General features: G+C 42.0%; 1 protein-coding gene across 3 annotated transcripts in view; it reads left to right on the top strand.

Moving 5' to 3' along the window:
• Nucleotides 1-26832, top strand: part of KCNQ3 (potassium voltage-gated channel subfamily Q member 3) — a 358397-nt gene that overhangs the window by 316259 nt on the left and 15306 nt on the right. For 2 of the 3 annotated variants that reach the window (XR_012416643.1, XM_073999469.1), the window contains 2 exons: nt 5198-5224; nt 26642-26755. Coding sequence is in view for 2 of the 3 variants with exons in the window: in XM_073999469.1 (XP_073855570.1) it covers nt 5198-5224; nt 26642-26755 (141 nt within the window). In the remaining variant the exon portion in view is untranslated. Of the gene's footprint in view, nt 1-5197; nt 5225-26552; nt 26756-26832 lie in introns of all 3 variants that reach the window. The other variant, XM_005564091.5, reaches the window with a different exon arrangement.

Here is a 26832-nt window from a genome sequence, read left to right as displayed (position 1 = left end):
CATTCATTATCCTCAATTAATCTTTCTACTCCCATCTCCAGATTATGGAAATAGAAGAGAATTGCAACTCATTTTCCTGCATAAAACCTTCCAGTCAGTGACCATGACAAAGTAAAGAAAGTCCAAAACCTGACCATCACCTCCAGGACCCTAAAATATTGGGCCCCTGATCACCACCCCCATGCGCCTCCTATCTTGCTTTCACTCCTGAAAAGGTTCTAGTGGCAGGTGCCACTTTCTATTCAAGGCACTCAGGGCACTCGGTCCACTAATATTTTTGATCCCTTGTATGTGTTATTCACTGGGACAACCATGGAAGGTCACGGGTGACTTGCCGAAGAATCTAACTTTGATCCTGAAGGCAATGAGAAACTAGATGAGCCAGAGAATGACATCAGTAGATCCATTTTTCAGGAATATGATAGCAAAGAGTGTAGAGGATGGATCTATGGACTCAAGTCAAAGCAAGGAGATCAGCTAGCAAATATTGCAGGGTTCAGAGTAAGAGGAAATGAGGGCCTAGATCAAGGTAAAAGCAGTTAGAAGGCAGAGTAGAAGGAGGACCTGAAAGAGAACAGGCAAAAGGGACCCATGACTTGTGGGAGAGTTAGAGAGGTCAGAGGAAGCAAGTCTTCAATAAAAGACTGGGAAAGTTTGGGTATACTTACTTGTAGCTAGACTTACTTGCTCAGACAGTGACTTACGTGTTTCCATTTGATTCTACAATGCTATCCTTGTTATAATCATTGAGGATTTGGGATAGCATAAAGCAGAGTCTTCTTAGAATGGGCAGATGACTTCCCCGTAAGAGACCACAGTGACCTTGAACTCAAACAAGAACACTTTGGATGCAGAACCAAGACAATTTCCATTTGGTATGCATCCCAAAGTGTTGGCAATGGGCCCATTCTTTTGGGTTGATGTATTATAAATAAGGCATTGTCCTAGCTGTCAGAGACTTGGAGGACTACATTGTGCTGCAGACAGCTGCTGTGATATGAGAATGGTTTTTAAACTAAGAGAGTACATTTCTTTCTTTCTTTTTCCAAGGACAAAAGTATAATATCCCTAGAGAAATTCATTTAGCAACCATTCTGAAGCAAGGCAGTCCCTTGGGAAAAGAATGTCCCTGAATTCCAACCCACTCCATATGTTAATGGCAAAGAAGTAGCTGACAACACACTGGTGTTTTCTCACCTACCTCCGAAAGGTTTTCTTGTCTTTTGTTTATGCTTGCTTTAATAACAACTTTCTTGAGATACATTTCACAACCCATAAGAGGATTTTACATACCATAAAAGGTACCCTTTTAAAGTGAACAGTTCGGTGGTTTTGAGTATATTCACAAATTGGGGTATCAATCACCACTATCTAGTTCTAAAACAATTTTATTATCCTAGGAAGAAATTCTGTCCCAATGAGCAGATACTCCTGGTTCCCTCTTCACCCCAGACCCTGCAATCACTATCTACTTTCTGTCTTTATTTCACCTATCCTGAACCTTTCATAGTTGAATGAAATCATATAATGTCTTTCTTTTATGCATAGTTTCTTTCACTTTGCATAATGTTTTCACGTTTCATTTGTGTTGTAGTGTCTGTCAGAACCTTACTCCTTTTTATAGCCAAATAATATTTGATTATATATACCACATTGTGTTTAATGATTCATCAGGTGTTGGAAATTTTGGTTGTTCCCACTTTTTGGCTTTTGTGAATAATGCTACTATGAACATTCACATACACGTTCTGTGGACATATGTTTTCAACTCTCTTGGGTATATGCCTAGGAGTAGGATTGGTAAGTCTATGTTTAACTTTCTGAGGAACTGCCAGACTGTTTTCCATAGTGGCTGCACCATTTTAGATTCCTGCCAAAGGTTTGGAAGGATGAAGTAGCGTAGCCCATCTGCAACATGATGCCATATCACAATTTTCAGCTTAGTGTAGTTCTTTGTTAATTTGCAAGTATCTATGTTTTGGGGGCTAGCAGTGATGGATGGTGGTGGTCCATTCTTATTTTTTTATACAAATTATAATTATAAACTCGTTGCTTTGGAATTGCAAAGAACTTCAAAGAGTTTCAAGCCCAAACCCAATTTTCTATGAGAAGAACCTGAGGGCCCCCAGAAGTTCAGGAACCCCCAAGAAGTTCAGGCCACATATCATATTGGGCATAACTAAGGGCAAACCCACGTCTTCTGATCTGCTGACCAGTGGAGACTGAACGGACTTAAGGAAGATGCTGGGGTAGGAGTGATGGCAGATGATACATTCTTATATACAAGCAGGGATGAGGGAAGCTGTTAAAAATCAGACATTGCTTTTTATCAACAGAACACGTGCACTGTTTTATTCCTGGTAGGGAGAGTGGAATTATGTCTGATTTTTCATTTTCTACAGCTGCACTGTTCAATATGGTAGCCACTAGCCTCGTTGGCTAGTGAGAATTTGACGATTACCAGTGCAATTGAGGAAGAGATTTTTAAATTTTATTGTAAATAACCCTCTGTGACTAATGACTACTCTATTGGACAGCACAGCCCTGGAATTATTAGCTATGAGAACTGAAATGGAGATGAGAAGACTTTGCCCACGATGTAGAAAACACTTGAGCAAGAACAGGTAGTTCATTGTGTAACCAGGACTTGTTCCTTTTATGACCAGGGTCAAGATTATTGGAGTGCTTAGAAATGGAGAAAGGGGACTATATGCACTAGTCATTTCCTATGGCCAAATAACATTGGATCTGCTTTCATACATACTATCTTATTTAAGCTTTAGGATGTCCTGGAAGATACGTAGAAGGGGTAACCATTTTTCATAACCCCGCTTTTATAGGTAAAGAATGAGAGAGTCAATGAGATTAATTAGCTTCCTTAATGTCACTCAGCTGATAAATGATGGAACAAAGATTGGAACCCAGGTCTTGTGCCAAAACCTATGTTTTTATTTTGCTTTGTATCTCTGGGAAGAAAATATTATTTAGGGAGAAAACTGGATAAAATGATGATGAAATGATACAAGGGTCATTTTGATAATAAGACCCATTCTTGAAGATTGTTGTTTGGATGGTCAAACTGAATAAAATGTGTGAGAGTAGTTGTCTTAGTCCCTAGCCCATAGCAAGTGTTCAGTCTGTGCTGATTGAATCTGGGCTGCAAGGGAGTATTAATGCTGAAGGGAAAAGGAAGCCCCTGAATTACTGCCCTGGGAAACCACTGTTAGCAACCATGATCTAGAACACTCTGGAATGTTGTTAAAACCCTTTTATTCATTTATTCCATTCATTTAGCATATATTTATTGATCATCCCTTATGTGAACTCTATTTGGTATTGGGGATCTAATGGTTAACTGGACAGGTCAACTGCTCTGGTCCTATCCTATCATAAGAGTAGTGAAGATAAGATAGGGATGTGCTCATGGGATGTTGTGACTTGGAGTTTGCTGGGGCTTTGGCTGGATCAATCTCAGTGGAGCACTGGACACAGAAGCCAGATGACACAAACTAAAGGGTGATGAAGAAATGAGCAAGTGGAGACAGTGATTGTAGGTGACAGCTGGAGTGGGTGTGAGGCCAAAAATTTTTTCTTTGATGGAAAGGGTCTAGCAGAGAAGGATAAATGTGCGTATGGGGGGAGGGGAAAGACTAGAGGTGAGAGAAGCAGAGATGGCCTGGTCTGTGGAGTATGGGCCTTCTTTAAGAGCATGGGCCCTTCATCCACTGGCACAAAACAGAAGTCCAGTGGGTGGCCAGATGGTGAGACCATGGGTGGATCTCAGTGAGAGGGCAGTCAAGGTCATCAGCTGGGAGGAAGGTGTAGAAGTGAGAGAAGTCTGATGGTAGAGCAGGAAGCATGAAATACTCATCGTGGAGTGTGAAAGAGGAATGGACAGTGTAATCCTTTAAACTTTCTCCGTATCATACCTTCTCTTCCAATATGCCCTTCAGCTGCCCCCTTGCCCTTTCCTTCCCCTTACTATCTTTCCTACTTCTTCTGGCCTCAGAGACCTAGAACATCCTAGAAAGTCACAGCTTTCTGTATCCACCTGCTTTGTGATCAACTAACTCATCACTTTGTTGTGCTCTTGGGGAAATGGGCCCAGAGAATGTGTGACCAGCCCAAGGCCACACTGTAACCAGATGCTGAGCTGACCCTCAAAGCAGAAATTCTTAACTCTCCAACTGGCCCTTTTACTTCTCTGCCATGATTCTCTTGTTCTGTCTCCATGCCTCCCACCTGTGGATCCCCATGTTAGGCCAGTCACTCTTTCAACATTAATGAGCACTCTCATGTGCTGGGCTGCAGAGGTCTCATATTTTAGACAAGAAAAACAAAGACAAAAAACAGACTACATGTAATTCTAGTGTGATGTGATCCACGTGATAACGACAGAGTACCATTCCATTTGTGAGGGGATTTTCTCTGTCTAGACCTTGGACAATTGAATAAGAACCTTCAGGAGGGCCCCTCCGGGTGGACATAAAGGATGAGTAGGACTGTTCCAGGCAGGGAAAAGAAGAAGGGAGTTCCAGGCAGAAGGAGAGCCTGAGAAAAGGCTTGGAGTCACGAATATGTGTAAAGCAAGGCTGGTGCACCTCCCAGCTAGGAGTGAGGGCTCCAGAGCCAGATCACATGGGTTTGGATCCTGACTTTGCTGTCTCCTAACTGTGAGCCCTTGAGCAATTCATTTAACCCCTCTGTGCCTCAATTTTCTCCTCAGGGAAATGGGATGATAATAGTACTTCATAGGGTTGTTATGAGGATTAATTGAGTTAAGACAGTGTTTGCTATGATGACACTGGTGGTGATAGAGTTATGTTGGGTGTGTGACTGCTACATTATGACATTCCTGGTTTCTTGATCTGTCCCCACTACCAAACAAATTTTCCGAGCTCAGCATGAGAGCTGGGGCAGAGTAAGTGCTCAGCAACCATTTTCTGGATGAATAAATGAATGAATGAGTGGCTGAAAAGAGCCCTGAAAACCTCAGAGCCAATGGGAGTAACATGGGCTGGGGTCTGGCTGGGTAAACCTACCTCCTTCGTTGGTTCCCTCCACACTGACCATCCTGTCCTAGAGTTCAACTCTGCTCCATCATCTTCAGAGGGAAGCTTTGCAGCGATCTTTCAAGGAAGAATACAGCTGTTTCACGTAATTTATGCTTTATTTTTTCTCCCTCTCCTCTTTCCAGGAAAGAACAGCTGGAGGCAGCATCCAGGTAAGTTTCTGATTATGAATTCCCTTCTTCCCATCTTTGTGTCAAGACAGAGCATCCTGCTCCATATGGTGTAGGGCCCCATGGGTGGTCATGCTGGTCCCAAGATGGAGTTTTTGGGGTCACATGGTTGCTGACCACCATAGTCCTCTGCCTGGTTTCCTTCTGGTTGATCTGAGGGCAACTTAATAGGAATCATGGCCGCAGCCTCTTATTGAGGGTCTGGGTTCTGTGTCAGGAGTTCTGCATATGTTATCTCATTTGGTCTTCACAACCACAACGTAAGATAGGCCCTAATATCGTCCTTTGTGGATGAGGAGACTGTGGCTCAGAGAGGTTGGATTGAGATTGAGTGGCAAGACCAAAATTCAAAGTCAGGTCTGAATATTAAGATCATGTTATTTGCATGATATATCACTTCGTCTGCTTCCTGGGCTCACAGATGGTAAGTGAATCAAGACTGTAATTCATGATCCTCATGACTGTGGAGGTTTCTCGGTAAACCACATCTATCTATATGCCTATATGACACGTAAAAGCCATTTTTAAACTATTATTATTGACAAATCACTTGTGAATCCTCACAATCAATCTCCTGGACACTAAGTCCAAACGCTCTCCTTCTAGTGCTGACAGAATCTGGCCAGAGGAGGTGAGAGGACCCTGGACTACCTTATAGGGGAGCCACTTGAGAACAATGGCCTTTGGGAGGCCAAGTTAAATCCTCCCAAGTGTTTCCATGAAGCCCCATCCACACAAAATCCCACTTGGAAGAGGCAATTACTGATGGTGTCAGTTCTGTTTCCTTTGCGTGTGTTTTCAAATGGACTATGTGGTTCTTGCCTGGACCCACTTTGGACTGTAAGGGCCTTTGAGCAGTTTGTAAAGGAGGGTTAGGTGAATGACAGTAATGGTGTTGGGACATTCACTAGAGAATCTGCAGCAGCTCATGGCTCCTAGAGACAGAGTGAAAGGACACCACAGAGATCTCTGCAGATATTTCTATGGAAACCAAGGTCCCTGGAGAGGACAGGCTCATCCCACATCACACAGCCCATAAGCACCAGGAGTAGATGATCAAGGTCTCAAGATTCCCAACAGGGTGTTCTTTGCTTTCCTTCTTTCATGACCAACAGGGTTTTAAATCGTGCAGATTTTGACACTGCAAGTGAATTATTAAATCTACCTTTAGGGCCTTTTCTATACAGACATGAACAAAATTCATTGAAATATGCATGCAAATATCACAGTGCCCTGGATTCAGCACTTCCGGTTTAATTAGGACTCAGATAGATGCATTTTGAGGCTTTCTTGGGGATGCCTCTCTAGAAGAGGGGCTTCTGATATCTTGTCATCAACTTGTTCATGTCCCTTTCAAGAAGTCCCCACTCTGCTAGGAGCACAGAGGGAAAATCTATCCCATGATTTCTCCGAGTCAGAGTTGCTGGGTGTTTGGTGGCTCACCCTCCTCAGAGAAGAAGAGCAAAATCATTATGTAAGTCACTCAGTCTCCTTCATCCAGGGTTGGGACAGAGTCAGGTTGGCTGATGCGTTAGCAGGTGAGATGCCAGGTGTGATTATAGCTGCACAGCCTAGAGGTGGAAATGAGATCTGGAAATGGGATGCAAGAATTGTCAACAGAGGAATCAATTCCTTTACCCAGGAGGCAGGGAACCAGGTGACTACAGAATGTCAGGAATGTACATGTACATTAGAGTCACACTTGCTTGTGTGCATTTTCCACCTTACAATAGCTTCTTCAACAGGCTGACAGCTACCTGGTGTTCCAGCCTTCCTTTATTCATATTTTTCTTTTTCTTTTCTTTTCTTTTCTTTTCTTTTTTTTTTGAGATAAAGTCTCGCTCTGTTGCCCAGGCTGGAGTACAGTGGCACAATCTCAGCTCACTGAAACCTCTTCCTCTTGGGTTCAAGTGATTCTCCTGTCTCAGCCTCCCAAGTAGCTGGGATTACAGGTGAGCACCACGACACCTGGCTAATTTTTGTATTTTTTTTTTTTAGTAGAGACCGGGTTTCACCATGTTGGCCAAGCTAGTCTTGAACTCCTGACCTCAGGTGATCCGCGCATCTTGGCCTTCCATAGTGCTGGGATTACAGGCATGAGCCACCGTGCCCAGCCCCTTTATTGATATTTCTAAATAGAGTCAGATTTGGAATTCACCTTATTGCCTCCTTCTAGCATAGGTAGCCCATACCCTTGTTTATTTGTCAGCCTGATGAAAGGATTATATTCTCTGTAATTTAACATGCTGGTGCTATACTGGGGATAAGAAAAATGACTTTCCAGTTAGGTTATTGGAAAGAGCTCCAGTCCATATTTAGTTGTAAAGCTATGACTTTATAAGGGCTGCCTTGAATGTTTTGATTTACGTGGACTTGTTTGTAGAACATAAGCCCAGCTGAATTCTTACAATGACTGGGGGGTTGGCTTTGATAATTTTATGCAAAGCATTTTACATATGTCATCTTATTTGATTCTCATGAAAGTGAAGGCAGCTGACACCCTCCCATCCCTTCTCACCTAGTTTAGATGCCCAACACATGATGCCCTGAGGTAGGACTCAGAACTTCCCTAATAAAGCATATATACTTTATAACATTGGGTCCCTAGTAAGCCCACAGTAGAAGTTGGCTGTCTTCCTTTTGATTAACCTCAGAATCAGAGATCCTGAGAAGGAAGCATAAAATTATCAAAGCCAATCTCCCACTCATTGTAAGAATTCAACTGAGCTTTTATTCCTCAAACAAGTCCTCATAAATCAAAACAGTCAACACAGCCCTCATAAGTGACAGCTTTATAAGCAACTATGGGCTTGATTTAAAAGTTATTATATATCTGATTTAAAAGTTATTATATATCTATACAAATAAACTGATTTAAAAGTTATATATCTACGCAAATATAATCAAGTTCTTACTTTATATATGACATAAATATGATACAGATTTATATATATACACCTGTTAAATCATCTCTTCCTCTCTAGACCATGAGCTCCACAAGGCTAATACTCTGCCTGAAATGTAAGATGTACCCCACAAGTATTTGCTGAGTGACTATAAAAGATGACCTAATTCAAGGATGAATTGTACCTCTATTTTACTTATAAGGAAACTGATCTCAAGCATTTACGTAACTTACATCTAAGTCGAACGTAGAAGATGGGCCTTGCAGATGCACGGGGAGTCCATGAGCCTTCCTCTGCATCAGCTGGACTCTGCCTGCAGCACAGGTGGCTGTCATGCCCTTGTTATCCATGTGTGCAGATTGAGCTCGGCTAATACAATGGACGCATGATCTCAACCCTTGTCTTCCCTCGGCCAGAAGGTCTTATCTCACATCTTATATAGCCCTCTCCTTCACTTTTTTTGGGAGCCTACCTAACATCACCTCCCAAGAGAGATTTTTCCTGACCCTCTGCCCATGCCCCTGCCTCTATCCCCATGATCCTACGATGATTGCCTGCTATATATATTTAGTCAGTTGCCTCCCAGGGGCTAAGCTCTGTCTGTTTTATTCACTGCATTGTCTCCTACACCTGACACAGTGCCTGGAACAGAGCCTGACACATGGTTGGCTTTTAGTAGATATTAACTTTGTGAGACAGTGAATGGATGAATGGATAGATGGATGGATGAATGGATGGATGGATGGATGGACTCATTATTCTACAAGTGTCATAGTGTTTCACCCAACTTAAACTGAGGGAGGTGTATTGGTTCACATAGCCAGCCATCAGAGAGGGTGGGAGCCCCTAAGAAACAAGGAATGGGACCCCAGGATTTTCTCTCTTCATCTCTTATCTGTTTCTCTTTTTGTGACAATTTTACTCTCTCAGCCGACTTTCTCCATATCAGTGAAGCAGTGGATACTAACAGTTCCAAAATCACATATATTTCCTCTGTCCTCTGTCCATCTGCCCTTCACCCAACACCAGTTATTAAAATCGCAGAGAAGCACTCAGATTGACCCAGTTTGGGTCATATATTCACACCCTGGACAACCTCTACCCCTTGAAGAGTAAAAGCTGCTACTGTCTAAGCTCTGGACCAGATTTCCACCTGTTAGAGTGGGTGGGTGCTGGTATAAGATACTATGCTTAGCAGCCCCCATTAGAGTCACATGACTGAAGTGGGATACTCAGTTCTCGAAAAGAATAGGGCACTTTTTTCTCAAAGAATGAGCGATGAAACATCAAGCAGACAAAACACAATAATTGTTCATTACAGGCATAAATTCTACCTGTAAGTTTTCAAGTTCCTAATAATAATATTGCATTAAAAAACATGAACAGTTAACCATATTAAGACTGGCATTTTGTGTTAGGTCCATCATTTTGAACAGCAGTAATAACTATTCAGTAGACATGCAACAGTGCTGATAATTATAGACATCTTTTTGATAGAAACTAGCATTTTTTAGATTCTCAAAATAGATAACTGTGTTGACAGCAATTGCTTGCCTGAGCCGAGTGGTTCACTCTGTATTTTCTACCAATTCAGTCTGAACAGCAGCCTTCAGGAATCTTCTCCTCTGTATTCATATTTGCAGAGGGAAAATAAATCTGTCCCAGGTACCATCTTTCTCTCTATGTTATGATTATGTCTTTCCCATTACAGAGTGGTCAAATTTAGTAGAGAATCATTCTTTGGATCAAATAATCCAACAGTAACTTACAAAGAATGCTGACTGATTCCCTGGCATAGTTGTAAGCACATCTCATCTGCATAACCACCCTAAAAGATAGGTACTATTTTTAATCCCCATTTTATAATTGAGAAACTGAGGTCAGATAGATAAGTGACTTGCAGAAGGTCACAAAGCTAGAAAGTAGCAAGAGCAAGACTTGGCTCCAGTTGGTCTAGCTCTGTAGTTCATGGTTCTTACCACTGTGCTCCTCCTTCCAGTTATTGGGAACAGTTATCTAGTCAGTCACAGAAGGTGTCCCTTTAGCTCGTTTTGTTCTCTTCTACCCTTTATTGGCCCACATAGCTGAGGTCCCTGCCACAGGAGGAGGCTATAGAGGCAAGAAAAGGTACAGAGCCAGGGTCATCTGTGGTGTGAAAGAGCATTTAGTTAGATGCTATAATTGACACTTTGCCTTCTCCCTGTGACATCAGCCACATGAAATTTATCTCACAGAGTCATGAACAATGTTGGCAATCAAACACCTTCCATGCTCCAGAATCAATGACTACTGAAGGTAAACATGAATTTAGAGCTCAATCAATCCAATCCCCTAATTTTACTGATGAGGAAATTGTTAACCAGAGCAAAACAAAAGGCTTGAACACAATGCCATAGCTATTAGTATTTTCTCCTGCTATCCAGACCCTGCAACATTATCCCAGAATGCAGAGTAACTGAAATGCAGAGGTAAGATTTGGACCAATTTTTTTTAACCTCAGAGGGATCCCAGATAGGTCCTGAAGGCTTAGTCTCAATTTTCCTCTTGGGATAGTAGGGTGTGGGGGGCCATGCATAATACCCCTTCCCCTCTGAATTGTGAATCAATTAAGAAATATACCTAGAAGTCAAAGTATTAAAACATAGGTTATCAAAGACCACATGTTCTCACTCATAAGTGGGAGGTGAACAATGAAAACACATGGACACAGGGAGGGGAACGTCACACACTGGGGCCTGTTGGTGGATGGGGTCAAGGGGCAGAAGAGCATTAGGACAAATACCTAATGCATGTGGGGCTTAAAACGTAGATGGTGGGTTGATAGGTGCAGCAAACCACCATGGCACATGTATACCTATGGAACAAACCTGCATGTTCTGCACATGTATCCCAGAACTTAAAGTGAAACAAATAAAATAAAATAAAATAAAATAAAATAAAATAAAACACAGGTTACATTTTCTGGATAAAGCAAGATTGGCTCTAGGGGCAACACTTCTCACCAAGTGTGTCCTTGGAAACAGCACAGGGACAGAGCAGATACTCTCCCAGTCAGCCACTGGGCACTGAGAGCTATAGAGAGAAAGATCATATCTGAACACTGACATTTAATACAGAACTCTCCCAATCAAAGAACATGGGCGAATGGCTATTGCACACACCATAACCCAGTTAGATACTTCACCTCCTTCCATGGAGAGAAGCTAGTAGAGCTATCAGCTTCTTCCCAATTCTTTTGAGAGTATAGACATTCCATTTTTATGACTTCAAAAACAGGGAAAAGATGGTCCCCCATATGGTTCATGTGGCCTTCTCTCTACCTATGAGCATGGTATCCCTTAGCACCCAAGAATATGCCTCAGCTCCCTGACTTGGCTTCATCAGTCTAAAAGCAGAACTTTTCACTTAGTACATTCACCAAGCCGTCATTTGCTATTAGATTTCTACAGCAGCCATAACAAATTGCCACAAAATGGGTTAACTTAGAACAACAGAAATGTATTCTTTCACAGTTCTGGAAGCTAGAGGCCTGCCCATGCTCCCTCCAAAGGCTCTAGACCAGGGTCCTTTCTTGCTTCTTCCTAGTTTCAGGTACTTCATGGTGATCCTTGGGCTTTTAGACCCATTCCTCCAATCTCTGCCTCCCACTTTACATGGCTTTCTTCCCTCTGAGTGTGTCTGTGTCCCAAATCTCCCTCTCATTTATCTTATAAAGGCAACAGTCATTGGATTAAAGGCCCACCCTAATTCAGCATGCCCTCATCTTTACTTGATTACATCAGCAAAGACCCTATTTCCAAATAAGGTCACGTTCCCAAGTATTGGGTTAGCAACAGAGCGTGTTTGTGCGGGGCGGCACACTTTAACCCTCTATGTTTGCCAAAAACAAGTGTGGTAGGTTGCACATGGTGGGAACCTGTCTTAGCAGATCCAGGATACATGACTTTGAGATAGATATTTATGAGAGATTTGGATTTTATTATCCCCCTACACCAATGGAGATACTAGGGATTAGCAAGGTGAAACAGTTCACACAGGGGCTGGGATTTGAACCTGTGTCTGCCTGGATCCCTCCAGATCTATGGTCATTTCTTCTTTTTAACTAGGGACTAAAAATAACCAGGCAGTAGAATTAGGAGGTAGTCATAGCCGTAGGGACTGAGGACACAGTCCAGAGTTAGACTACTAGACTTCAAAACCTGGCTTCCCTTGTAATTAGCTGTGTGCTCTTGGCAACTTATGCAACCTCTCTGTGTCTCCATGTTCTTATCTGTGAAGTGGAGATCATAATAATGCTGACCACATGGGCTGGCTCAATCACACCTATCATACCTTGAAGACAGCTCAGCCTGTAGTAAATGCTCACTAGAGATCAGTGCTGATCAACCGGTGTGTTATTCAGACAAGAGATTTAGGTAAATTGAGAAAACATTTCTTACGAGACCAGAAGAAAATAATATGTCGCTCTCCACATTCACATCAGTATCATTGGAGTACCAGTTGCAAATGTCCTGGAATCATCCTCATAGATCCGCAGACTCACTGGGTTAGAAGGAACCAAACAGGCCCTTGAGTTCAGCAGAACTAATTTTGCATTCCTGTTTAACTGAGATAACCCAATTAACACATCAGAGTTATTTCAAAATCATGATGCTGTTCCTTCCAATCGAGTGGTCAGTCTAATCACAATCCTGCTTCCCCTTTGCCTTATCTGTCCTTCCCCTTCCCCAGGATAGCCAGCCTTTTGGGAATCACCTGCCACCTGGGCCCAAGGTCCCTTATCTCTAGAAGTCAGAGACTGAGCTAGGTGATTTCCAAGCTACTTCCGGTCCTTTGTTCTATGAGTTTCCAGCCATAGTAGTAGAATTGGAACCATGCTGTTTTGCCACGTTAGACACTGCAAGTTACAGATTACTTTTAATAATGTTGGCTATGTGATTCTGGGCACATTACAAACCTCACTGTGCTTCAGTTTCTTCATCTATATGATGGTTATAATAAGGGTACCTATCTCCTAGGGCTGTGGTAAGGATTGTGTGCTTAGAATAGATCCTGGCCCATGGTAAGTATTATTTAAAGATTTGCTTTTATTATCATTGTTATCCTGATTTGCACCCATATTTCCAGGTTTTCTTGGCCTGGGGTTATTTCCATATGCTGTAGAGCTAGTTTAGGAGTCAGATCAACCTAGATTTGAATCCTGGCTTTGCAACACTTTTCTCCTTGCTTCCATCCATCCTTCCTTCATTCTATCCTCTGCCTTCCCTAACCTAAACACTGAGTATTAAGAGCTCTGCTTTTTGTCAGCCCTGAAGATTCTCGGGGAATTGTAACTCCTATTCTAATGGGAAAGGCCCTCACAATCTGATGGGGGGAGCAGATGTGTCAGCCGAAAAGAACAATGTAGTGTCGGGAGTGCTGGTAGGGAGATGTTAGAGACACAGGGGCAGGAGAAACAGGCACAAAGAAAGGACACTCTAAGCTCTACCAGAAAGAAGAGAACAGGGAAGAATCCACTGAAGACCTTTCTTCTGGCCTCTCAAGCGCTAAGTAGATTTACACTGAGCTGAAGAAAGAATTAAGGTCCTAATTTTATTCCTTCCATCTTTTATTCTTTCACCCTTCAAGCTTTGGGGGCCTAGGCCTGTGATCTTCTCTCCAGTCACCTGATTCTGTTGTAGGAAAAAAACGAGTTCTTGTCACATGACCAGGAAAGATTAGGCATGCAGGCACTTTGAAGAGTGAGAGGTTACAAAATTTATTGAGTGAAAAGGAAAAAAGAAAAGCAACACAGCAAAGTGAGCGGGGTTCCTGTTCACAGGTTTCCATCTCTCAGTTGGAATCCCAAGTCACCACCCAGGAACAGGAGAGGCCAGGCTCCTCCTCCCTGCAAGTTGCACAAACTTCCTGCAGCCCCACCCCATCATCCCAGTGCACAGGCTGGTTGGGGATTCTCCAGGGACCTTATCACCTCCTGCATCTATCATTCGCTACTCTAAAGAGGTACATCTAACTGCCATTAGAATAAGGATGAGGATAAGGATGAAGACAGATCTTAACTGCTTCCTGTTGACAGGGGTGCTGTTTTGGGAAAATGGCCGTCAAATCACCCTCAGAGGCCTATCCAAGGGTTCCCACCAGAAGGGGCCATTGCCCAAAGCTCCAGTTGCATGACTGGAGTTTGATGGCCTGAAGAAGGGACAAACTGAGTTATTAGAAAACCTGTAGAAATATGAAATAAGAGGGTGTGGTAAGGACAGCTCAAAAATCCCAAGGACTTTTACCAGTTTGCATGGGGAGAAGGGGGCAAAAAGCCCGATTGGATAAAAAAAACAAACAAACTTTTACCTTTTTGATGGCTTCTGGGTTCCCTTCCCCTGAGCCCAGTCCTAAGCCAACCAGTTTAAGGTTTGGGAAATTAACTTTTCCCAGTTTGGAGGCTCCACCTGAAAGGAGTCTCCCATAACATAGAGACACAATGACCTATCATTGAAGAGAGCACAGAGGAGGAAAAAGGGAGGAAAAAAAGGCATTTTTTTTCAAAGGCATCCCAGAGGTTCAGGATGCATTTGAAAGGGGTACAGAGATGAATGGCTACTCAACTACAAAGAGGGGAACAGGTGTCCCTGGCTCCTTTCTCTTTCTAGCAAATACCTAGGGTACATGAGGGAGGGAAAATGAGGCATTCCTCTTTCTCTCCTTCCTCCTTCTATCCCTGAGTCCTGGTGACTATGGCAGGGTGCCACCCATGGGTGTTAAAGAGGCTTTCACCCATGTTAATGGGGGGGTCTGCAGGGTAGGAGTATCCACTCTTACCCACATATGTCCTCTCTCCCCTGCTGTCAATAGCCTTGAATTACCTAGACATCATTTATGCCATGAATACTAGTGTGATGTAAGAGGGTGTTTTTATCCATGAAACGGGAAGCTTGGCTTACTCAGCAGGAATCAGTCACGCTTAACTGTGCTGTGTCTTTTAACTGCTGTTATTATCTCCCTCTGGATCCCTCAGATCCAGTTTTCTTTCCTAGGGCTTTGACCCAAAGCTTGGAATTGAGTTTGGAACAAAAATGTGTCTTGGGGGGACTGCATGGACTCCTTATCATGAGCTGAATACTAAAGTGAAGCTGTGGAATTAAGTCCTTCTCTAACAAGGGAGAGAAAAGGATGTCTTATGACACACCCAGGGAGAGAAAAGGATATCTTTGGATGCATGGTGCTTGGCTTTGGTTATCTCTCTTGGTCTTACTTTCCCAAAAAGAAAACCTCTGGGTTAGGGGCACTCTATTTATTCCCATTGTCTGGCAGGATTTGCAAGATAATGGCTCAGAACTAGAATATTGATCCAGATTTTCACATTACCCATCCCTCTTGTTTCTTCTGAGCTGCACCCAGAGATTTCTGGTTAGTTCACAGCAACAATCAGGGTTAGTCTAAAATGTAGGCAAAAACTTAAAAAACAACGAATGAGTTTAGAATTTAATGACAAACTTATGATAGGTTTTGAAACATAATTCCTCTCTCTCCAATACTCATTTTTGTTAAAAAAAAATCATGATAGGATGACGTTGTTTGCAAAATAGATTTTAGTCTTATACTTGGCCTGATTATTTGCATAAAGTGCAGCAAGAATAATTATCTCTACATAGGCCTTTTAGACTGGCTTTGATGGAACTCTGTCCCACAAGGAATCTCAGATAAGACCTTTTAAAGCAGAGCCCAGTCATGGGTTTGTATCCTCAAATACCTGTGAGTTGGGTGATCCTCTCCTCTTAAGGTCCCAAGATAAACTTGGAGATCCTGGGCCTGTTAGAAAGTGACATTTTTTACTGACCACAGGTCAGGAACCCTGTACAGGGACTGTGTAGACAAGGGTATAAGGCCAGGTTTTTCGAAGGGGTTTTTATTGGCTCTGCAAGTCAAGCTTGACTCCTTAAAAGGAAGAATGCTTTTCCAGTCAAAGCCTTGGTAAAACAACCAGTTTCTACAATTGTGTCCTGTTGCAAAAGAAAATGGATTCTTATTGCACTGATGCAAACAACTGTATTGCCATGAGTAAAGAATAGTCACAACTAGTTTCCAAATTCTAGGACAAGCAGACAGAGAGAAAGAAACATGCTCCAAATTTTGTTCACAGAGTATACCTTACTCAATAGGTAAAGGCTGTAAATAGTTCAAAATAAGTTTCCTTGACTCTGAAAAAGAAAACAAGAACCAGCAATATTCCAAGCAAAAGTAAAAAAGATTGCTTTGGTTTTCTGTGAGTTCATTCAGTTAGCTCTTGTTTTGCTTGATATTCGTGAACATTTTTAGCTCTTCATGAGTCCTGTACGTTTTTTCTTTATTCCAATGGCACAATCTCCAAAGTTATCAGAAACCTGTATTTGAGAGCAACTGTCAAAGTTCTGTAGCTTATTATAAACCGTCTTTTGAAAGAGGTTAAAACAAGGCAACAATTGTCAAAATGTCCAGGGTAGTTAGAGTTAGAAACACAATTGACAAAGAAGTTTGGTTATCTCATGGTATCCAGTAACTTAACATAATCTTAATTATGATAGCATGTACTTAGACATTAAGATTTTAGAAATCCCATACAATTTTGGAACATATATTGGTATTATTCGCCAAAATATAGCCTAAAGAAGATTGAATACCATTGAACATGTCAAATAATCCTGTTTACTTCTCTTTTCTGGATACTCCAGAGGACCTCTGAAGCATCCGAAAATCCAGATATCAGGAAACACAGTTTTGAAACTGAAGTTTGATTTGGGCAAACCTGTTAAATATGTTAGAGGCTTAAAACAGTTTACATTATGAAATAGAATTACATACTACCACAAATTATTTATTTTGCCAAAATGATGACTCAGAAATTTTAAAAAAGCAAAAACCTTTTATAACCCTTTACAACTTTTGCTAAAGAGAAGATTACTGCCTTAAGAATACCTCGTTGTGCTTTTATTTTAATGCTCAATTTACAGAAAAACCATATAATACCCTTTTGTATTTAATCAATATATTCACACACGGAATTTTTGCAAGATTAATTTTTACAATCCCTCCACCACGTGTTTAAACTTTTAGCTTTGTCATATCTAATTTAAAACAATTCTTTAACCTTAAGTGAGAATGTATATTTTTATACCTTTTTATAACCTTTTCTTAAAAACACATTTTACTGTTCTTACACACCTTGCACATAAATCTATTTCCAGTAGTCTCAATTACATGTCATAATGGTAACTTTTAACAATTTTTAATGTAAAACCTAGTAAGTTGTTTTGATTATGTGCTAGGTGCAGCCAAGGTTTGATGCCTCCCAGCATAATTAAGGGTGTGGTTAGTTCCATATGTCCCCAGCCCTTACCAGTTGTGAAGCCGGCAAATTAAAAAATTCTCAAATGCCAAAAATGCAGCCGATAACCTTAAAATATTTAGCCAACCTAGTATCTGACCTGCATAATTTAGTCCACCTAGTTATATTTTGATGACATCTGCTTTTTACCAATAATTATTAGGGCTGTTTTTATTTTTCAAAGATTAAAGTCACATGAAATGAAAGGTACCACAGTTTTTATCTTCCCTTTAAAAAATATTTGATCCAAGCACTTATCTTCCTTTAGGCCAATTAATTAAAGCTCTTTTTATAGACATCTCACACACACAACATATATATAACTGTACAGACAGACAGAAGAAAACCCAGTCCCCATAAGATCTTTTGTTTGCCAATCTCCTATTTGGATTATTGACCTCCAGGTACTTTTAATTACTGGGGTTCTATGAGGAAAACAGAGGTCTCTCCCCTCTCATGTGTGCATTAAAAGTGGCAAGGCAAAATGGAGAAAAATATTTTAGTCAACCGAAAAAAAACCCTTTTTGCAGCAAAACAAGGTCAAAGAAAAGGAAAACAAAGTCCTTGTAAATGTAACTATAACTTGGATAATCCACTTTTAATTAAGGTGAGCACTCCTTAAGAAAATCCTTTTAACTCCCTTATTAGCCAACTTTAGCCATGCCAAACAGCCAATATTTCTGACTTTCAAACTTTACTAAAGGCTCAGAGAAAGGAAAATCCAAGGTGGTTCATAGAGGGTAAGGGAATCAACAAACAGCAAACGTTCACATATCATACCAGAAAGGACTCATTCCCTAGGCCAGGATTGAATCCAGGCCGCCCAAAGGCTGAACAAAGCCTTGCCACAAGGTTACAGGCCATGCCCTTAAGGATGTAAATCAAGATTGAGGCCTGCAGCAAAGTTTGCTACCAGCCATACAGAAAGATGTGCAAAGCACACCAGATTGGCTACAGCTTAAGACTAACCTCACAAATCCTTTCTCACAATTAAAACTCTGCCAAAAATACAGTGATCCCAATCATTTCCAGCCCAACAAAATGTCTTCCAAAAGGAAAAAAAAACAAAAAACAAAAAACAAACCCTTGTTTTAAAGTCATCTGCTGACAGGGTAGAGAAAAGGAGGTTAAATGCAGGGCTGTGTTAACTGCTGACAGGGTGGAGAAGAGAAAAGGATGACTGGGGGAAGAACCTCTTATTCTTATGGCAAATGGTGTCTGCACTAGGGAGATAAGCTTAACTATTGTGGGAGAGAGCTGGAGTCTCTAGCTGGGGTAGGTGGGGACTCTGTGGACACGTGGTGGGGAATGCCAGCCAGTTGCTTGGGGCCCAGGCAGCAGCTATGACTCATCCTTACCCTGCATGGTCATTGGACACTGCACACACATGAGGCACACACCACAGCCATGCACTCCGGCTGGTAGGGAAGTAGGGGTAGGCAGCTGCCTGGTCCAACTGTCCTGTGCGCGTGTGTCTGTGGCCCTTGGGGTAAGTGTGGACCACCTCCAGTACTGTATTGTAAAAGGAAAAATAGGTGTCATTACTGTCCCGAAACAAAGAAGATGAAGGCCATAGGACCAAAAGGCTCAGAAGCAAAAGTTAAAGGTTTTGGGTCCCCATTTCACCCTCCCTTCCTCAGATTCCATGTTCTGGGTACCAAAAAAATGTTGTAGGAAGAAACCGGGTTCTTGTCACATGGCCAGGAAAGATTAGGCATGCAGACACTTTGAAGGGTGAGGGGTTATGGAACTTATTGGGCAAAAGGAAAAACCACACAGCAAAGTGAGAAGGGTTCCTGTTAACAGGCCCCCATCTCACAGATAGAATCCCAAGTCACCACTCAGTAACAGGAGAGGTCAGGCTCCTCCCCACTGCAAGCGGCAGGAACGTCTTGTGGCCCCACCCCGTCCTCCCAGTGCACAGGCCAGTTGAAGATTCCCTGGGACCTTCCTCCTTATCTGCCTCCTGCATCTATCAATTCTATATGAGAAATCTCTAGAAATGTCAATTGATTAGATCAGCTAAGAAACACACCTGTCCCCCAAGAAAAATGCACAGAAAACCTAAATGAACAGCGAATCTTTATTTCTAGCCACAAAATAATAAATTCCTCTGTAGAGAAATAAAGTGTATGGTCAGAATTCTCCAGTAAACAGAACCAATGGAATATGTCGAGGTGTATAACAGAAGATTTATTATGGGAATTGGCTCACATAATTATAGAGGTTGAGAAATCTCACAATCTGCTGTCTGCAAGCTGGAGAACCAGGAAAGCCAGCAGTTGTAATTCGGTCCAAGTCCAAAGGTCTGAGAACCATGAGCTCCAATGGTATAAGTCTTGGAGTTCAAAGACCTGAGAACCAGGACCTCCAATCTCTAAGGGCAAGAGAATATGAATGTCTCAGCTCAAACAAAGAGAGTGAATTCACCCTTTCCCTCCTTTTGATCTATTTGGGCCCTCAAAGGATTCGATGATGTCCATCCACATTGGTGAAGGCTGATCTTTTCTCAGTCTACTGATTCAACTGCTAATCTCTTCCACCCTCACAGATACATACAGAAATAATGTTTTATCAGCTATCTGAGGATCCCTTGGTTCAGTAAAGTTGACACATAAAATTAACCATCACACAAAGGATAGGAGTTATTTGGTTCTCCCAGCTCTACCATGAACAGTGTGAAAGCTGTAAAGAAATTGCCAGCCTTGGCAACACGGTGAAACCCCGTCTGTACTAAAATATGAAAAAGTAGCCGGGGGTAGTGGTGGGTGCCTGTAATCCCAGCTACTCGGGAGGCTGAGGCAGTAGAATCGCTTGAACCTGGGAGGCAGAGGTTGCAGTGAGCCAAGATTGTGCCACCGCACTCCAGTCTGGGTGACAGAGCAAGGCTCTGTAGAAAGAAAGAAAGAAAGAAAGGAGAGAGAGAGAGGAGAGAGAGAGAGAGAGAGAGAGAGAGAGAGAGAGAGAGGAAGAAGGAGGAAGAAGGAGGAAGAAGAAGGAGAAGGAGGAGAAGAGAATGGAGGGGAGGGGAAGGGAAGGGGAGGGGAGGTGAGGGGAGGTGAGAGGAGGTGAGGGAAGGGAAGGGAAGGAAAGGGAAGGGAAGGGAAGGAAAGGGAGAAAGAAGAAAGAAAGAGGAAGAAAGAAAGAAAGGGAAATTACCATCATCTTCTTCAACGTTTATGCCATTTAAGGAAGGTCCGTCAAGTTCCAGGCCCCTTTTGGCCACTTCATGTTCATTATCAACTCATCTCCAATTAGCATTTCCCATTTTATTTTAACGAATAAAATATCTTAAGAAATAAGTACAGACAGAAACTTTCATTTATAATCTTTTCTTGGAGAGAAAAATAGGACACCAAAGCCTCAAAAGTTTGGCATGTGGTAGGTGACAGGTGTTTATTACCTGTCTGCTTTCTCTGTCTCTCTCAGGGCACACCATGATGCTAGGAAGCATTCTAAAAGTACTCTTAAAGGGGACTGCAGATCTTTTGTTAGTCCTCATCCTTTCCACATGAAAAGATGAGAGGATGAAAGAATGAAGGAGAGAAGGCCTTGACTTCTATAAGTGGGATTGGCTGTTCTGTGCTGGGCACTCAGTCTGGCCAACATGACAAAACCCTGTTTCTACTAAAAATACAAAAATTAGCCGGGCGTGGTGGCGGGCACCTGTAATCCCAGCAACTCAGGAGGCTGAGGCAGGAGAATCGCTTGAACCCGGGAGGCAGAGGTTGTAGTCAGCAAGATGGCACCACTGCATTCCAGTCTGGATGACAGAGTGAGACCTTGTTTAAAAAAAAAAAAGTACAGGTCTATAGTATTTGGTATATTCACATTGTTATGAAACCAATCTCCAGAACATTTTACTTTGCAGAACTAAAACTTTGTTCCTATTAAACAATGCTCCCCTTTTGCATGCCCCCAGGCCCTGGAAACCACCATTCTACTTTCTGTTTGTATGAGCTTGACCACACTTGATATCCCATATAAGTGGAATCACATAGTATTTGTCTTTTCATGAAGGGCTTATTTCACTTAGCATAATGTCCTCAAAGTTTATTCATGTTGCAACATGTGTCAGGATTTCTTTCCATTTTAATACCAAATGGTATCCCGTTGTATGTCCATTAATTTTTTGTATCTACTTATCCACTGATGGACAACATTTGGGTTACTTCCACCTTTTGACTGTTGTTAATAATGCCGCAATGGACAGGTATGTGTTTTTTAAAATGCAAACTTCATATACTTTATCCTCAAACATCTTTGTAGGACCCGGGTACATTTAGAACACAAAGGAAACTCCTATTTTCTATTTCTGTTTAAATTTTATTTCGTTTCTTAAGTCTCTGACTTATCTGAACTCTGATCTCATCTGGTGCCACTCTGCCTCTCACTTAGAATATTTTGGCCACATGCCCTCCCTTTGGTGCCGCAGTCCAGTCCTCATGCCCCTTGCACCCACATGCAGTTCTTCTGCCTAGAGAGTTCTTGCCTCCTTTCTTTGAAATCCAGCTTCTGACCCTTCAGATCTCAGCTTCTGTGTCTGGACCATCATCATCTTAATCCTTGATTAATAATCCTGAAATTGGTTTCCTAATTCATCTTCCTATCCACTCAAGATGCCTTCCCGAGCCACCCTACCTGTCAACCTCCCGTTGCTCTTCATTACTGCATTCTCTTGGTCTCCTTGTCAGATTTCTAGCAATGAATGTGTCTGTTTACTTATTATATGACTTCTTGACTTTATCATAAGCTCACTAGAGACTGAAAACCACGTTGGTTTTAATCACCAATGTATGTTCAACAAGTTACCTTGAGCCTGGGATTTACAAAGTGTGGAACACATTTTTGTTGAATGAATAAATATTAGCTTCGTTTCATAGATGAAATTGAATCTGAGTTAATGACTTTCCTAAGTGAAATATAAACCACAAGTAGAGATTTGAACTCAGTTCTCTTACTCTAAAGTCCACTCTCTTTCCACTATACAGCAGTCCCTCTCTCAGCTGAGGTTAGATGCATTTTGTTAATCAGAAGATTGAATGTTTTATTACTTCCTTCATTCATTCAACATTGTAATAATACTTTTAGTGCTGGCAACATGCCAGACACTGTGCTAGATCCTGTATATACAAGTTGAACATGGTAGTTTCTGGTCCAAAAGCTTACCTTTCAGTTTTTCAACCTCAGCACTATTGATATTTGCTACAGATAATTCTTTTTTGGGAATTTCCCGTGCATTGCAGGATGTTTAACAGCATCTCTGGCTTCTCACCACTAGATGGCAATAGTACTTCTCATTATTATATCACCAAGTATCTCCAGGCATGGCCAAATGTGCCCTGGCAGGGGGATCAAAATCACCCCCAGTTGAAAACCACTGATGTAGTAGGGGAGTCCCTATTAAGTCAAATGTTTCCCTGCAGTGGCCGAGTGCCATGGATGAGAAAAGCCTGAAGTGGACTAGGGGCACGGAGAATGGATGTCTAATGGATCCCAGTAGCCACTGCACTGAAAGTCCAGATGTGGGGCTGAGGCTTGGACCATGTTTTAGATAAAAATAAGAGTCATTTAGATGAAAAAAGGGGATGAAGGTTTTCCCAGGTCGAGTTCACAGCACATGCAAAACACAGAATGTGAAGAAACTACACGGAGTTGAACATGGCTGGAGTTCCCTGTGCTGGTACCTGAAGGAGGAGCCCAGGACAAGAGCCGCATTGTCCAGGGTAGAACAACCTTGATTTTACTTTGCCATGCCCAGTCCATCTATTTGCGGTTTTTACAATTTGTATTTGGAAGTTGTCTGCCTGCACTTATCATGTCAAGAGCCCTAGCTTTTGAAGAAAATCTGATGTCAGCTCTGGGGAAGGCTTTTCTTGCAAGATCTTCAGTGCCCTCCTAGAACAACACCTTAATTATGCACTGGAAATCCATACAATGTAGAACAGAGATGGGTTTTGAGTTTCAGCGGTGAACTTTGCCTTGCATTTGATTATCCTTTGGGGTCTTGGATTTCAGGCAACACAATTAAGAAGTAAGCTGATCATCCACTTTGCTGGAGGAAGAATTCCATAAGCCTCTTAGGTGCAATGGCTGTGAGTGATTCTGAGCCAAGACTTCTGACTTTGTTCCATGCATCTGGATTCCTAACACCGTCTGAACTGTCATCTGTGACCAATGGGGTTTTAAGTGAACGTGGCCAAAGCAATCCAGACTGTTTGAGGTTGCAGTGAAGCATTTAAATGCCTAACAAGCAAATCCTAAATCCCAGCACAGGGAGAACCAAGAAAATCCTCTGATTATCTTCCTTATATTCAACAATTATACTGAAACTTCAATTCAGGAAAAAGTGGCTGCTATTAATTTTGTCTTGCTTAGTTTATCTGGAATTAAGCTCCCCATATATTTGTCTCCTACGGAAGTAGAGTGCAATGACAATGTTGAACTTTTTAGACTAGCATTAAGAAGTACTGTAAAATAATATATAAATCTCTCAAACTCATTGCAGTTCATTTAAACAACAACAACAACAAAACCTTTATTTATGGCCCAGGGAATTGTATCCATCCTTTTCACACACATCGTCAGCCTTCTACTGCCTCTGTGGGAAAAGGATTACTTACCGAATTAATAATGACAGCTAATATCTATTGAGCGCTTCCTGAATCTCAGTTGGCTGAGCACTGGACATGCATTACCTCATTTAACCTTTAAACATCTATGAAAAGCATGGGCTTATGGTCATCATTTTGCCCATGAGGAAGTTGGAGACCAGAAAGCATAAGTGATGTGTCCTAGGTCACACGGTTTGTCAGGATGCTTCCACCAGGCTGGTTTTGCCCATGATCTTAGTTGCTGTACTGAATATTCGGATGTTCTGAGCAGGGAAATGTACCGTGTTCAAAGATAGCCAGGCAGAGTCTTTGCCTAGCTAGCACTACATAGTTCAGTGGAGCAGGCAGGCATGGAAATGTACTGTCTCCATACAGTGCAGTGCCAGAAAGACTTCAATGTGTGTTCAGCTCAGTTCCTGCTTCGTTCACTATTTTTAGCCCACGAGTTCTGATATATTCTCTGTCCTATTAGTCATTTATCTAGTAGCAGCCAGGAAAGCAATTCCAAAAAATGTTGACTTCAGTTCAAGGAAGATGGAGCTGGCTGAGCATTGGCGTTTTTCTAAATTTATCCTGGGCTGGTTATTAATGGAGTTCCTCAATCAAACTTCTGGAACAGTGCTGGGTGAGAGAGAACAGATCCAGAGGAAGTCAGGAATAACAACTGCTCACTGCTCATTCATATACTCATTCATTCATTCACTGGTTTGTTTTTTCAGAGATTTCTTAATGCCTTCTGTATGCCGGACTGTAGGCAAGAAATGTTACATAAATTATCACGTGTAATACTCCCTAACCCTCTATGAAGCAGCTGTTGTTAGGCCCCCATGACAGACGAGGACCTGGTGTTCAGAAAGCACAGGGTGACTGTGTGGCAGGAGGAGTGTTCACTCCTCTTCCAGCAGCCACAACACCATGACCTCCACACTGTACCCAGCTTCAAAGGTAGCAGCAGCTTCTGGCAGGGGCACATGACTATCCTAACCAGACATGCTCTTTAGAAAACACAAAATTATCACAAACCCATGCAGAACTGATTGGATCACCCATATTCATTCACTGTCTCATTTATTTCACAAGTACACGAGTGAGTGCCTCCTGTGTGCCAAGCTCTGTGTGGGGTAAGGGAGCAGAAGCTGTTGCATTGAGTATACCACTGGGCGAAAACACACAATGTGGCGCTCTTTGGAAAGTACCACAAAAAAGGCTTTATCCTTTGTGCTCACTAGGGTAAGGGGGCAAAAGCCGAAAAATGGAAGAAATTAACATGTATAGAGCACCCGCTGTGTGTCACACTCTATGCCAAATCCTGGACAAACATCATCTCATAGCAACCAGATAAAGCAGAGAATGCTTATCCCTACTTTACAGATGAGGTAACTGAGGCTCAAAAAGGTCATAGATCTACCCCAGGTCAGCCCGATGGGAAGGGTGGACTTGGGCTTAAGTCAAGGTGCAGCTGGATTTTTGCACCAGGGCAATTTTATATTGGCATTATTAACCATTTTCTTTGTACCAGGAACACTTCTAGCAGTATCGTGAAGGCCATGGACCCCTTCTCAGAATAATTTTGAATCTATAAACAAAATACAATATACACTTGCAAAAGAAGCTGATTATATGGATAAAGCATTACCAAAATCTTTAAAATTTTGAGATGTAGTCATATATGTGCATTTTTGTGATGAACCTGGTGGCAGATTGAATACCACCATAATCTTGAAGCCATCATGAGCATAAACAATACCTTGAAATAACAGGATATAAAATTATCTGTGATTTTTGTTGTGGACAGTCACAGGCATTTAGGATATTACTGGAGTTTGTTGCCCACATTCATAATGGAAAGAGATGCTAAATTTTAGTTAGAAGTTATAAATTAAAAATGTATTTTTCCCCATCCAAACTCACGGACTGCCAAATTCTATCCGTAAGAGTCTGTTTGTGGACACCAAATTAAGAGTGCTGCTTTATGTCATTTGTGTTGTCAGGTTCTTTTCAAGGAGGAACACTTTGATAAGGATTTGTCTGTGTAAATCACTATCCGGGCACCATGGGATGATACACAGGAGAGGCAGGAAGTTATTGATACAGGAAATGGGCATGGGGAAAGACGAATCTCTGCAGCATACTAGGATGAGTTGGCAATGTATAGCCTGCATCTCATGTAAGCAGCATTTAAGCATATGAGAAAATTGACATTCAGAGAAGTTAAAACAAAACTCGCCCAGGGTATAAGGCTAGCAAGCTGTGGAGCTAGGATCTGAACCACGCCCTGTCCGATTCCAAGCTGCTGAGTCAGATTCAGCACTGTGAAATGCACGGTCCCCATTCCTCCTTGGAGGAGCATGTATGAGTCTTTATGGAGGGATGGGAAATTGTAAGAGCCTGCACTGAAGGAGGAAAATTGTTCACTTTTGCTTATTTTGTAGCCAAAAGCTGGGTCTCTTGGATCGGGTTCGCCTTTCTAATCCTCGTGGTAGCAATACTAAAGGAAAGCTATTTACCCCTCTGAATGTAGATGCCATAGAAGAAAGTCCTTCTAAAGAACCAAAGCCTGTTGGCTTAAACAATAAAGAGCGTTTCCGCACGGCCTTCCGCATGAAAGCCTACGCTTTCTGGCAGAGTTCTGAAGGTAATGAATGCCTTTTTATGTCCCTCCCTGTCTCCTCCACTTCTCCCTCCCCCAAGCCCACTTCCTTCCTCACCTCT

This window comes from Macaca fascicularis, chromosome 8 (assembly GCF_037993035.2).
Source record: "Macaca fascicularis isolate 582-1 chromosome 8, T2T-MFA8v1.1".
In the NCBI taxonomy this organism is placed as follows: domain Eukaryota; kingdom Metazoa; phylum Chordata; class Mammalia; order Primates; family Cercopithecidae; genus Macaca; species Macaca fascicularis.
Note: the sequence above shows the minus strand (reverse complement) of the source record. Positions and strands in the feature narration are given on the sequence as shown.